The 14,723-nt window shown below is 43.9% G+C and overlaps 1 protein-coding gene across 1 annotated transcript; it reads right to left on the reverse strand.

Moving 5' to 3' along the window:
• Window positions 1–3,217: 3,217 nt before the first annotated feature.
• ODC1 (ornithine decarboxylase 1) lies at window positions 3,218–12,383 on the reverse strand. Its single transcript, XM_030447143.1, is given in 15 exon segments — window positions 3,218–3,692; window positions 5,354–5,567; window positions 5,867–5,980; window positions 6,067–6,151; window positions 6,153–6,209; window positions 6,211–6,224; window positions 7,440–7,486; window positions 7,489–7,522; window positions 7,828–7,909; window positions 8,047–8,181; window positions 8,472–8,596; window positions 8,598–8,645; window positions 8,813–8,986; window positions 9,150–9,295; window positions 12,096–12,383. Coding segments are annotated over 14 exon segments (1,374 nt in total). The 5' UTR covers window positions 9,252–9,295; window positions 12,096–12,383; the 3' UTR covers window positions 3,218–3,549.
• Between the last annotated feature and the right edge of the window lie 2,340 nt (window positions 12,384–14,723).

Below are 14,723 nucleotides of genomic sequence, written 5' to 3' on the forward strand. Positions count from 1 at the left end.
CCATGCAGATGAAGCTCTACCATCAAGCAGCTTCCCTCCTTGCCTTTTACTTCCTCTCAGTTCACTCCTACTTCAGTTTCTCCACTCTATCCTTAAAACGTTCCCACCTTTAGTCTCTCATCTGATGTAATTTCAGAGTACCAGTGATTCTCAACTTTTTTGGGTATATGAAACTACACTCCCATCAAAGGAGTTCAGACCATAGGTGGACTTATGGAAGGTCTGAGCCAGACCTATTTCAGATCTTAAGTGGCCTCACCACTCAAGAAAGAAATGAGGTGATGAGAAGCCATGCCCTCATCTCCAGGAGAGGTCTTGGTATTTGCACCAGGTATTTATTTTTCCAAGAGTGATCCCAAGAGATCCAACAGCACCATCAGAGGTGCCAGCAAGGTGAGTGACCTGCCAGGGACAGCAGGAACAGGAACACCATGGGCCCAGCAAATGGGCCAGCAGTGTTCACAGGGACACACACAGCACCATACCAAGCATGGTTAGGAAGATGTAAGCTGAAAGGCAGAGGTATTCTTGGCTCCAGCTTTGGTATTTGTTGAATTAATTATGTAAGACAAATGCAGGTGATCTCAATGTTTCTGGCATGTAGCTCCTCCCTCCCATATCAGGCAAGCTTGCTCCTGAGAGGAGGAATAATCAAGATGTGCAGATGGAACAACTGGATTTGATCAATGAACATGGCAAAACAGAGCAAAGGCTTTGATGGCCTTTGACTTGGGGAATGGAGGTCAAACTAAGCCATAGGAGTTCACTGCTTACTTGTTTACATCTTCACTGTCCTATGTGTAAGTTTCAGCTTACACTAAACGTGTTTCCCTAGTTTGGATGGAAGAGAATCATATGGCTGATTCCTGTGTTGGGGTATTTGAAAAACAATTTGCAAAGTGGAAATGGACCACTAAGATTCTGTGGAAGCCTGGCTTCCATAGCCTAGAATATTCCAAATTCCAAAGCCTATAATATTTGCTCAGCATTTGATTCTATGATAATCCAACTTAAAATGAAACTTGTCTCCCTTAAAAACACACTGGCATTACTGTAAAGATTTACTCCCACAAGTAGTGAAAGTCAGCTAAGCTAGCAAAAACCCATTCTTCGGTTATTTTGGTTTTTTCTTTTTTTTTTTTTTTTTACACAGAATACATGCAAGATGTTCTTTTTCTAAGTACTTTATAGCTCTTTAGACATGACCAAAAGAGCACCAGCTGAGGCTATGACATCCTTGCCAAGGAAGAGGAAGGTGAAGAACTGAGGTCACCTGCCTCTCTTTTTGGGGAGCATTGGAAGTTAATCTCAATGCTTAGTGTGTTGCCACTGTCCTGGCCTCCAACAGAGGAACAGATGTGATTTTTTTTTGAGAGACAACACTCAATACTAAAACAACCAGTCAAGCTAAACGCAGATCAAGGAACTAATTGGCAGCTTGCCAATTTTTTCTCCCAGAAGCTTTACTAAGTAGCTTCTGTAAGTAATGGCCTTCAGACTACCTGCTGGAGATGGTCTGCACTGGCTGCAAGCAGAGGAAACCACCTGTACCCCTTGTCACAGGGATGCTAGTTTTATGTGTTGATATCACATACAGAATCACTACAGCCATACTCCCATCTGGCTAAACAATCCCCAGCGTTCTGACAGGTTTAAAAGTACCTACATTTCCTTTAGACAACTGCAGGCTTTCAGGAACATTTTTTTGGCATACATTAGTATGCTTCTTCCCCTCAGTTCAAACAGTTAGCCCTCACAGGGCAAGATTTGGATGTGAAATTGTTACAGTGTCAACATTTGGTAATTCTCCTTACTTTTGCTTTCATGCTAAATATCATTAGGTTTCCACATAAATCTGGAGAAGCTCATAGAAGCCATGGTTTGGATACAGGGAGCTTCTTTTGAGATGAAGGCTCATGCTTCACATTCAAGTTCACAGCAGTGAAGTTCAGTAGCTAAAAGCAGCTGGCTGCTGTACACAGGAGAATAAAGCCCAGTGCTTCTGCAATCACAAGCTTGAAGCTAGGAGGGCAGCAAACAAAGACATTTTTTAAGTCATGTAGGATGTTTTCAAGATGATCATGAAAAGGTACCATGGGCTTCTGTTTGCAAGTTCAGCTAGCCAACAGGGCAGTTTCAGCTGAAAGCAAATTGAAGATTAAATATTTTTACAAGCAGCTGTGAAAGACAACAGCTTTGTTTCTCATCTTGTCAGACCCACTGCTTCTATCAACAATACTACCCCCTTTAAGGCCCTTTAAAAAATTAACTCTTATGCTAAGATGGGCTTAAGCTTTACATACTTACTTCCTAGATACATTAAGGTTTCCTTTTTTCAGGTCAGGCATTTGCTAAGGGATGCCTGCAGTCCAGGACCTTCCAAGTAAACAGAACACACCCAGATTCTGTTAGAGATGTAATGTACAGATCCCAGACCTGTAATGGGATCCATTAGTTGGTCAGAAATATTTTACAATTTTAGAGCAAAAAGTGGCAGCAAAGTAGCAAAGGTGAAGTAGAAGTCAGAATACTCTGCTCCAGTAAGCAGACTGATTCCATCATTGACACACCCTACTTGGTGTCATCCATCACATTTAATCTGGGCAGAAGTTTGGGTATCATCTACGTTAATAAGAACTTCTAATTATATTTCAAACACAAAGGATGTCGAGCTCCCATCTCTAATAATCCAGTTTACATTTAGGCCCTAAGCAACAAGGGTCAGAGAGTACCTGTCACCTACTATTTATCCACAGTTCCAGGTTCTTAGTTTTCCCAGGACAATTTTCAATCCTTGCTTGCCAGTGTTTAGCCATGCAGCCTGTGCTGTATTCTCTCATTAATGGTAAGACATGTTTAAACAACAGCCATCAATCCTGACCACAGCAGTTAAAGACCAACAGATAAAAAAGGGCACTGCACTGAATTTGCAGCATGCAACTGTGTTAAGCCCGTGTTCAAAAGTGAAAACCAAATGTGATTCCACAAGAATTCACACAGTATTGAACACCTGGATCGTCAAGCTTTCCCTAATCACATTAAAAGTAAGTAGGAAGCCTACACTTCAGTGAGGTGGAAGGCTAAGGGTAGGGGAGGAAATGGCAATTATATTATTTTTAAGTATGCTGAGAGCATCTGGTTTGACTTCATATATGCTACAAGAGATTCATATACGAGATTATTTTTTCTACATATTAACAAAACACAGGACCAGTTATTTCAATATACTTTATTTTAAAACAGGTAGGTCACAAAACACTAAGCTTAGCCCATTCTGTCATACACAAGCTACAAATACTTGTTTGACAGTTGAGGGTCAGTCTTTAGTAGCATACATGAAAAGTGAATAAAAATCCATATAAAACAATATTCAAATAGTTTCCATAGGAACACAGATAATTGTGACCCATCTCCTAGACATTTTTGTTGCATTTATGCCAAACCTAAACTTAAAAACTCATTTAAAATTCTAGCAAGAATTAAGTTAATGGTCCCCCCAAATGCCCTAAATTCAATGCCTAACCTTGCCAGTTTGATACTAAATATTACCTATACATTAATACTAGCTGAAGCACAAGTTGCTGGATATTCAATTCCGCTTTCCCAAGCACAAGAGAGTGGCAGACTAGCAACATCCTGCTCTTCCACTTCACCTAGAAACCCTTGCTCCTTGATCTGCTGCATTAGTTGCCTAGAAAGAAAATAGAAAAAACAACAATCAAAAAGTGATTCACTACAGTGTGCTGAAAAGAATGTAAGCATAGTACTTTTTTTTTTTGCTTTACTGTTAGAGAACATAGTGTACAATACAGACAGTATTAACAGAGGAAAGAAAAAATTAAAAAAATCAGAGTCTATGCAAGTGACTTGTGGCTGGCTGGGCTTCAGGGAAAGTGCCAACACCAGGCTGGTTTCATCATTTATGGGTAGGATCTAGATCTGCAATTGGGAATGAGCTGACCAGCAAGAACCATGCAGCTTCTTCCACATTCATGACAGGAGATGTACTGAAAGGCAATCTCAGAAGCACTTCAGCTGACTGAGGTTTTTTGGATAGAGTTATCTCACATTATATGCAAGCCAAGAAGATGTGTTACTGCATGGCTCCCCATATACTACCAACTTTAACTGACATATGTAATCATCTTGTCCCAGTCTTGACAGTTACCTGGCCACAAATTTAATTGTAAATATGAATCCACCTTTACATATGTAGATTTCATTCCAAAAAGCTGCACCTTCCTGTGCTAGAAAGATCTCTCCCCCAGTTAAGGGCCATCTTTTATCACAGAATTTACTTGCCAAAACAGAAAATGCAGGAGGTCATATAGAGCTGAAGGATGACTGGATTATGGATATATCTGCATAATTAAGCTCAGCATGCCTCAGACCAAGAATTAGGTTTCTAACAGAAACACACTGCTCTAGTTAAAAAGCTAAGTATCCTGCAGAGCCATTTAAGACACAAGCTTGGAATATTACAGGAAAATCTAAGCTTCATTTGGTATGAACAATGCTTCAACTGACAGCAGATTTCACAAAAGGGAAGAAACTATACAAGCATTACTTATAGAGGCAAGGTTGGCACAAGAATGGGGGAAGCTTCCTTTTATACTTTTATAGCAGGAATTCCCCTGAACTTACAGCAAAGTTACTCAAGCTTTAGAGGGTTGTACTGCTCTGACAGTTTTGTAGACAGAATTCAATACAGAAGGGTAAGAGGCTTCCTCTTACAGGAAGATGGATGAACCTGTCTTGTGCAGAGTCTTTGGCATTCACGAGGTAGCCCTGCTTTCTTTGCTTGCCTGTTTAGAAACTTCCTGTAGAGATCTAGCACTCTGCACTAAGCTATCAGCCAGAGCTCAACCTAAATCAAGGGACAGCTCTCAAATAAACAGACATATGTTGAGTGTTCCTACATCCCCCTGTCAGGATTTAGTAAGATAGCAATTATAAGACAGTGTACTATGAAAACAGTGATTGACTGGTCTCTAATTACTGGTCACAGAAGCTAACGGTAAAGAATCTATGAGTCTGCATGATGTACAACAGTGGAAAACATCAGCTAGAAGCACAGTTTAAAGAAAAGATTCTTAACACAAGTCCTTTAGAATCACCTCTTCTGAACGTGAGTGCATGAGAAGAAAAGAGTACCTGGCAGTGTTAGCATTGTTCTAAGCATAAACCTTGAGAGGTATTACCTTCCTCCAAACATGGAGGTTTTCCAAGAGCAATGGAACAACAGCACCAAGACTACAGCCCTGTGTGTTAAGGGCCAGCCAAATGACATGACTACCACTACAATGATCTGTATCAAAAGCACTGACAGATGAAGATACTTGATTACTAACCAAAGCTGGCCTTGACATCACATAGTGTATGTTGGCCTCTGGAATCCATTGAAAGTAGAAGCTGCTGCAACAGTGTAGGCAACCCATGTTTCTCAAACAGGATCCAGTCACCAACTTGCAACTCTGGCATATTAAAACGCTCAACAATACGATCCAGACCGTCACATGTTGGTCCCCATATGCTGCAGGAATAGCAGCTGTCATCTGGTTTAGGTGCTAAAACAAAACAAAAAACAAACAAAAATGTTGAGTGGTAATTTGTTTAACTATCAAAACAGAATTTCCAGAAGTAAATATAATAATTATACTGTAACACTGCACCTCGCAGTGAAGAGGAAGAGCTGTTTGGAAATCCTTCTCTATCACTGGCTTTGAATTAATTCCACTGCATACTTTATAAGGGTCAAATGCCAAATTCTGGCAACATGAAGGAAGCAGTGAACTTAGTGACTGCTCTGATAAGCATTCTCCTACATCCATGATATAATTAGCACGGCCCTTCTGCCTGAGCATACCTTTTGCAGAACTGGTTTTAACATGCGCATGACATACAAGATGCAGTTGAATGATCCATAGACTCCATCATTTACATAGTACATAAGAGTTTTGTCATTTGCATCATCTTCAATCTGGAAGAAATTGATACACCAGTGAGAGAATGCTTGGAAAGAAACACAGAGTTGGCTAGAAGTAAGACTAGGTTTAGATTACATACATCAGAACCTGTTTGCTCCTTTAACACAATTTTTTTGGCAATGATGTTGACTGCCAGGGTAAATGCTGATGCAACATAGTTCTTCCTGGTTCACAATAATGCTTATGCCAAATCCACAGGAAAGGTATTTATCCAGTGCTGGTGATCACATTTGTGATCTAGGGAAGAATGAGTTGTCAAAATTAGAACATCAAAAGTTACTGAGGTCCTATTTTAGAAGCCTTAGATGAAGTCAGACTTTTATGCTCTCAATGATACTATTCATGTGTTTAATAACTATTAGCATTTTGTAACATCTACTGATTGCTTTTGATTTATTTTCCCAAAGTTTTGGTTGCTATTAAGTGTACACAAAGCCAACAAAAGCAGCCTAAAAATTTAAGCCACTAAACAGCCCATGTTTGAGCCCAAAGGAAGTCAGCCCTCCTAGACTTATTAAACCAGTATTAATGCTAAGTCCCCACACTTCGATTTTAATTTCCATTGTAGTTCTGCTAATTACAATATCCCCCCAATACAATATCCTTAAGAAGTCACCTCACAGTATCTTGAGAATACAGAAGGCTTTGTCATCACCTTTGAAATTCAGCTGTCTTTGTGAACAGTTATTTCCAGGTTCTGAAGTTATCAGTTATTATTAAGCTGCCTCCAACCACAGCATGACTGTTATGTCATGGAGCCCAATGACAACACTGTTTGCCCTTGATGCCTCATATAGCCAATGCAGCACTGTGAGCAACCAGCCTTCATTAAGAGGTATGATGTGAGACAACTTTAACCCACATTATTAGTAGAAAACTCACTTTGCTATCTACTTGTGTAAATGTCATTTAACACGAGGGTGGACTGACAGGTACTCTGATAACATTTAAGTGGAGTTCTATTAATACCAGCCACCTTGTCTCTTCTGAAAGCAGAACTACTGTGTGAACACTGATCGACTTTAAAAAAAAAAAATAAATCCAAAAGCCAGTTGTAAATTGGACCAGACACTGATCTAGTTCACTGCCACCCACAAGGCTCAGGACTCCTCCCCTGTTTGGGAGCACTGCCAGTCCAGATAGTCTGAAATACACCATCAACTAGAAGAAGTCTGTGCTTGTAAGAATCAAGTCTGCAATTAGAACACGCTTTAAAAGTTTGGTATCTCTGCATAGTTATGCATTAAGTTATGTATCTAATGGGTTCATCTAATCTCCAGTTTTCAGATTAATTCCCCTTTTCCTCCAACTTAAATTTCTGACCAAGCAGACAAATTTTCATGCAAATGTGTCTGCATACAAATAAATAATAATAAAAAAATATTGTTTAATCCAGGTGAACATTTCAAAAAAATCCTCCACAACCTGAGAAGTTCTTAGCAAAAGCTATACCTCTTCAAATTTAAGCTTGACATCTTCAGATCCAGGGAAGCCACCCCAATATCAAGCAGACACATGTTGAAGCCAAGTTCAGCCTGAGAAGAGATTAACAGCAATACTGTCAAGAAAGCAGTTATGTTATCATTTTTGCTTAAAAAGTAATGCAAAGTAATTTCATTAATATTGGAACAGAGCTAATTCATCATGTTCAAGTCACTTCAGTTTGAGCTGATTATTTTAACTACATATAGAAGTGAGTTTTGCAGAACAGGTCAAGATAAGCCATCACGACTCAACAATTCCAACATGAAATTAGTAACTTAGCTAGCTTTAAAACATGTAAGAGTCAGTTTCGCCACATCAGCTGAGTAGCAGAAACAGAGAAAGCAGAGCTACTTACTCCCATATCAAACACACAGCGGGCATCAGAAATGGCTTGAACAAAGGTCTCAGGGTCAGTACATCCACTTCCAACATGGAAACTACAAAGAGATACAAAACATCAGTTGCTATTTGGCAGACTCATCAAGAAGTCTGTACAAAACTCAAGTCACCATACACTCCTCTATTGTCAGGCAGACCATTTAAAGAAATCTTAATTTTGATGATCTCAACTCACCTAACTCCAACAATGGCAAGGTCAAGTTCTTTTGCACGCTCCAAAAGAATCCTGCTAGTTTTAAGTGTTGCTCCAAATTTAACACTCAGGCGACAAACTGCTTTGGAATCATCAGTTGTAATGCGCAAGACTAACCTAGAAATAAGAAAAAAATAAGGGTTTCAGGTCCAGTATGAGAGACATCATTATCAGGCAGGTATGACCTTAGAGTGAGACTGAACTTAAATGCACAGGCTTTCCTGCCTCTCTTCTCCTAAAGTGCCAGTGAACTCTACAGGACTAGATACCACTAGTTAAAAATAGGTTTATTTTCTGAGAAATCTGCAGCTCATATTAACTAATGAAGAGCAAGTTTCAGATACCAGGAGATGTATCTGTAAATTAGGAACCCAAGCAGGAATTTCAAAACAATTAGCATAACTTACTTGGCTTTTGGATGGGCCCTGGCAACTTTCATTAGTTCTACTTCACTATCAAATGTCATCATCTGTACACCACTGCTGGCAGCATGTTTGATCTGAGATACTTGTTTACAGGGATTTGCATATATATATCCTCTCAGGAGGCACACCAACACTCTGTACCAGCTGTATTTCTGTCTGAAGAAAGAAGAGATTACACTTGGTAAAGATTTCTACATAGATTACCAAACTAATCAGAACAACAAAAATTACAGCACCTGGTTATGTTTAATTTTATATTGAACACATCTTGTAAAGCTAAGCATACACTAATATCACATACCAGAACACAGTCAAGATCTTACCTTACTGGCACAATCAAATCCTGCACCAAGAACAGCAAGTGTCTTCACTACAGCTCTGCTGTCATTACATTTTACAGCATAGAAGGGAGTTACTCGAGGAAGGGCTTTATGCCATCTCATGTGCTTCTTCACAATATCCCCGAGGTCAGCAACATAGAAGGCATCTTTATCATCCTAAAGCAAATACACATCTTAAAGTTATAAGCAATAGATAACGGGATAAGCCTAGAGGTCAGTTTTGAGGAGGTTGCCTTGCAGCAAATCTGCAAAGACAACTTTTTCCAGTAGTTTATACATTTGCATCACAAAATGCAGTTGATTCTCCAATCATACTTACAGAAGATGACACTTCATTTATTTTTTGGTCAAGGATATCCTTGGCAGTAAAGCCTTCATCAAGAAAGGAGAGTTCAAATTCTTCACTGATGAAGCTGCTCATGATTCCCAAGATTTGACGTTTACGTGAAAGGATTTAAGTATAACCTGTTGATACAAAACCAAAAGCAATTCATTACTTCATTTAATTCATTGAAGTTTTACATTCACATCTCTTGAATTCATACAGCTATTATACGACCACAATGTTTGTGGTCATATAATTTGCAATTATACAATTCCTACAGTGAGCACTAATAACAGGCAAAGATTTAGGAACTTACACGACAGACTGAATTTAATCAGAACCAAGGAGGCACTCCAGTTAAGTAGCCTTGCTAGCCCTGAAGGCAAGTTTCTCCTATATTCTGCAACCCTATGAGGTACTAAAACTATTTCACACAAAAAAACCCAACCCAATAAACAACTAAATACTGTCAGGTATTATTAAGTCCCTGGAAGTTTCTTTCCACTGTCTTTTCCTTCCACCTCCACATTGGAGCTGTTAATATTATGGCTAGTGCCAATGCCAATCTACTGGCCAATTTACTTAATTTTTTTTAACAACCTTTAAGCACTATTGTAGCTCACCATTTGGGGGAAAAAGGCTTATTATATGTTACTACAGATAGAATCTGATTATGTTACTGACTTCTGAGTAGTAAGTACTCTCACTAGGTCAAAGACAGATGAAAGCCTGGATTCTTACTACAGTTCAGGCTACATATCAAGGCTTTCCTTGAAGTTGCTCTGTGGTGGTTAGAGCTTCCCTATTCCACCCATGACCTCCAGGCTACACAAAAAGCAAACATTGGCTGTCAAGAGTGGCACATGCATGCTAAAACACCATGGGCTGCAGAAAAAGCTTTAACGGTGATCCCAACTGACACTTCAGTCATTCATGACAAATCTTAATTGTTAACAAATGTAGCCAAGCAGAAAGCCCCTTGAGAACTAGAGCTGAAGAGCAGAAGTGCATTTTTCTGCCACCCAAAACCTATGAAGTTCATAGCAAAGTGTATGGGTCATCCTTTCACTGGCCAGTCCAAAGAGAGAATGACAGTCTGCTCTATCATGCTGTTAGCTCAAGCAGAAGTGTGTGCTACCTTTTAAAGACCTCAGCACTGCAAGTGACTCATAGGGAAGATATGGTTTCATTAATCAGGTCCAGCCCCCAGCTTCTCTCAGGATTTTTTTAAACTCAATCTAGTTGTACAGATTTGGACTGAAGATCATGAAAATTCTAAATTATTTACTGATGCTCAGCTACATCACTGTTCCTTCTATTTTCTAAAGCTGTGTATAATAAACAAGTGCATACAGTTTAAGCTTGCTCCAGATTCAGAGGGGTTCTAAGACACCTGAATAATTTCATTCTATACACTGTGTATACTAAAAACCCATTAAATTGTAATCTACTGAATGCTTTGAAAAACTCAGCCATTTATACTACTTCATTTCAGCCTTTGGAAATATATGGCATTTGAACTGCTGGTGTAAGTATACTTCACATCTTATGATCAACTCCCACTTACCAGAGAAAAAACAGATTTAAGATTCAAACTAGATAAAGCTTAAGTCTAATGAAATAATACCCAACAATCCACCAAAGCCTCATTCTCCCCCTGCTCTCATTCACATGCAATGTTAATTCTTCCAGAAGCTGGATTAAAGTCTTCTCTTAAAAGCCTCTTTGAAAGGACCTTAAGAAACAGCAAATTAAACACTTCTAAGGAAAACTGCTACTGAGCAGAAGCTGCATCTTATTGTAGACGATTTCAAAATGATGTTGGCAGCTTTGCAGAATAGCAGTTCAGGGATGTCTGGCTATACTTAAAAAGAGGTCAGCACCATCAGGAAGAATTTAGTTTAGTCCCCTCTGCACCAAAGCTTACATGGGAACCACTTTTCTTACTATACATAAAATGAGTATTACTTTTACTGGTCACGGCAAGACTTTGTTAAGAAGTTCTTCAAACCATTCCATCTCTAGTTTATTGCACAATTTTCTGTGCAATTACACAGCATATAGACAACACATGGTAATTCAGATGTAAATTGTAGCCTCCCAGTGCGTATTTTCTATTTGGACTGTGTGCGAAGTGTCAGTAGCTTTTCCAGAAGGAAAGTAAATTTGAGTTCATTTAGAAGCTGTTGTCCAGAACATTCCCTCATTCAGCAGCTGTATTTAGCCTCAGGCTGAGTCATCCTGCAGGCTCTGCACTCTAATACCAAAACTGAGTGCAGAAAGAGTGCCCGAGGAGGTAGCAGATCTCTACAGCTTCGGGGAAGGGAACAGCCGGCAGCCCTAACCTCCCCTGCCGCTCCCTTCCCTCTATGCCCATACAGTCCCCGGGAAGCAGGCACCGAACCCTGCAGCCTCCATCCCTCGCGGCTTCCCGAGGAGCCATTTCAGGCTGCCCGGAGGGTCGCCCTTTATGAACACCACCTTTCTGCAGCTGGGGGACCACCCCCGAGCCCCCCAGAGGGGACCAGCGGCCCCGCAGGAGAGCCGGCTCCCGCCTCCGACGCGGGGAGGGTGCGGAGGGGCACGCTTGCGGGCCGGACCGCTCCGGATTCGTGTTCCTGCCACGCACCTGCTCTTCCCCACCCCGGAAACAGCCCGGCGGCCACGGGCGGAGCCGTCCCCTTCCCCGCCGGCAACGCTTCCCCAGGCAAGCCGTCCCGCCCGGTTCGCAGCCCGCTCGGAGCCTGTTCTCTCACGCCCGCCCCGTTGCGGCTGGGGGATTCCCCGGGGCGCGGAGGGAGCCCCGTGCCGGAGGCAGCAGCCGGCACCCAGCCCGGGCCTCTTGGCAGCGGCCCCCGCAGACACGTGGCTCCGCGCCGGCCGGGCTTCCGCCGCCCGCCTCCCCGCCGCTCCCCGCGCCCCGGCCGACGCTCGCCTCACCTCGCTTCGCCTCGGGTAGCGCTGACGGGAGCTTATGTCAAGCCTCAGCGGCGGCCGCTCCCCTCGCTCCGAGCCACCTCCTCCTCCTGCGAGCCGGGCGCGGTGCGGGAAGCCGGGCGGGAGCGCCCTGCCGCCTGAGGAGGAGCGGGCCGGGCGGGTGATCGCGGCGCCGCGGCTGACAAAGCTTCGCCACGGCCGCCGCGCTCCTTATATATAGCGCAGCCGGTGTCGCTATGGCAACGCACCAGCTCAAACCAGCCCCGATCGGCTGGGACCGGGCAGGGACTCCGGGCAGCCACTATTGTGACGTCGGCGCCCAACACGCGCCGGCCGCGCCCCGCCCACTCCCGGCCCCGCCCACTCACTGCCCTGTCATGCGCTGAGCACGTCGGGTCTCTGCAGCGGTACCGGTGGCTGCCGAACCCCAGACCCGGGCCGCCCAACCCTCATGCTCCTGCAGGGGGGAGTTGTCCCATCCACCCCAGCCCCCCTCCCGGCCAGCAAGTGCTCAGACCTCACCGCGCCGGCCGCTGCTGCTGGTACCCCTGCGCCTCCTGCCCAGCCTGGAGGCGAGGGTTGGGGGGGGGGGGCTGCAGGACCCTGGCTGCAGAGGATGCTTTGGCGGATCTCCAGAGAAAGGAGACTCTGAAGCCGGGGGAGCCGGAGCGTCACCGTGTGGCATCGGGTGGGGTGATACTTCGGAAGCGTTTTTGTCCCCCGTGGCTCAGGAGCTCTCGGTCGCTGTGGTTCTGATGTCGGCCACTGGCTGTTGCCCGCTGCCGTGTTGCCCCTGCCTCCACCCCTGCCCGCAGAGGGTATTACCCAAAACACTTCTCATAACACTGACCACTGACTCACTAACATCTCTTCCACCCTTTGCTTTTGCTTTGACGCTGATACCTGTTTCTGCTGTAAGGTTATTTTGTCTCCCTGCCGGGTTACATGTTTGGAAAAATGAGCTTGGGGGAAGTTGTAAGCAGGGGACACACTTCTTTTTAACCCTTGTCTGCTTCAGTCCTGGAACAACTTTCAAGCTCTGGGACGATTTGTGCTTTCCACCCTGGAGGGGACACGAGCTTTCTGCCCCACTCTTTAGAAGCAGACACAGCCCCACGCGAGGGCTGAGTCCCAGTCCTGTCGCTGAACGTGGGAGCTCCCAAGATGCCAAGAAGGGAATTTTATGTCCTGCCAGCTCTGGGACCTCTTGTACGTAAGGCAGGAAACCTTCATGCAGTCCACACTGCAGGAGGGACCTTGGGGCACTCCTGCTACCCACCTCCAAATCACTGATGCGTATTTTAATTAAGAGCTAACAGCGGGCTACGGGTTCGCAGAGGCAGAGACATCTGGCCAGCTCCTTCACTTCTGCAGAGCTGTTGGGTGGGTGCTGCATTGTGGGGAAAACAACGGCAACCACAAGGGGAAAAACTGATGGGAACGCTGGCCAGTGTGGGGCACAGTATCCTCTTGAGGGTACCAAAAAGTCTGCACCTACCAGCCTCTGAAGCCTGATTTTCCCACCTCTCTCACCAAGCCCAGCTGGAAAAACCTGACATGTTTTGTGCAGAAGCAGACTGATGTCCTTGTGCCCCGTAGTCCCCCGAGGGGGTAAGGTTGGGCCTGCACAAGAATCCCTTGAAGAAGTAAAATAAAGGGAAACACCAAGATAAAGCAGATAAGAAACAAAAGGCAAGTTGGGCCACAGCCAAAAGGCGTCTCTGGGGACAGAACTGGCTTTGGTTAAAATAATGAAATGAAAGAAGGCCCTAAACGATTTTTAAAGATACATTTAGTGTGCATGTGGCCACACATGCAGCATGAACTGGGGAAAGTTTTCTGAATCACAGCAGGCAGGCAGTGGGGAATACTGTCCCAGCCTGTTCCATCCACATCAGCTTGTTCCCAGGGCACTACCTTTCTTCAACAGCTATTTCCATCATTGCATGAGCATTGCCTGTGAAGAGATAACTCATAAAAACACCAGAGGAGTTCACATCACCTCCCTCAGCAGTTAATAGGGCTCATAAGCCTCTAGGTTAGGCTCCATAGTCAGAAGATGCCATTTAGGTGTTAGAGAAGCAGCTGGAGGGGGAAGTGAAGTGCTGTGTCATCACCAAAGTGGGAGCCAAGGCCAGGATGAAGGTGGTGGTCATCACTTGGCCCCAACCCACCCTCACACCTCCTGTACTGGCCACTGTCCCATCTCTCCCCTTCCATGCTCCAGGTGGGGCTGAAGGAGAGCCCAAAGCTCTGTCCCTAACAGGGTTTGGGTTGACAAGCCTTGGCTTATGTGAGAGGGTACCAGCACTGCTCAGGTACAGATGTGGGATGACATGAAGCCTGCAGAGTGAAGGCAGAGCTGGGCTTGACTCTGAACAAAAAGATGCAGTAAGAACACTCTAAGGGGCATTTATCTGAGGAAAAGATACATTCATTAGCTGTTTGTGGGGTGATTAATAATGATGTTATATCAGAATTTCAAAAGGATGGGGCTACCAAAATGTTTTGTCCCCTTCCCATTCTTTGGCTGTGGAGCTCTTTGGGAGCTACTGGTGGCAGGGGCTGGCTGTGAGGCATATGAGGTTTGCAGGAGGTGCCTCAGAACAGGGAAGGGAGGGGTCTAGCTCT

This window comes from Calypte anna, chromosome 3 (assembly GCF_003957555.1).
Source record: "Calypte anna isolate BGI_N300 chromosome 3, bCalAnn1_v1.p, whole genome shotgun sequence".
In the NCBI taxonomy this organism is placed as follows: domain Eukaryota; kingdom Metazoa; phylum Chordata; class Aves; order Apodiformes; family Trochilidae; genus Calypte; species Calypte anna.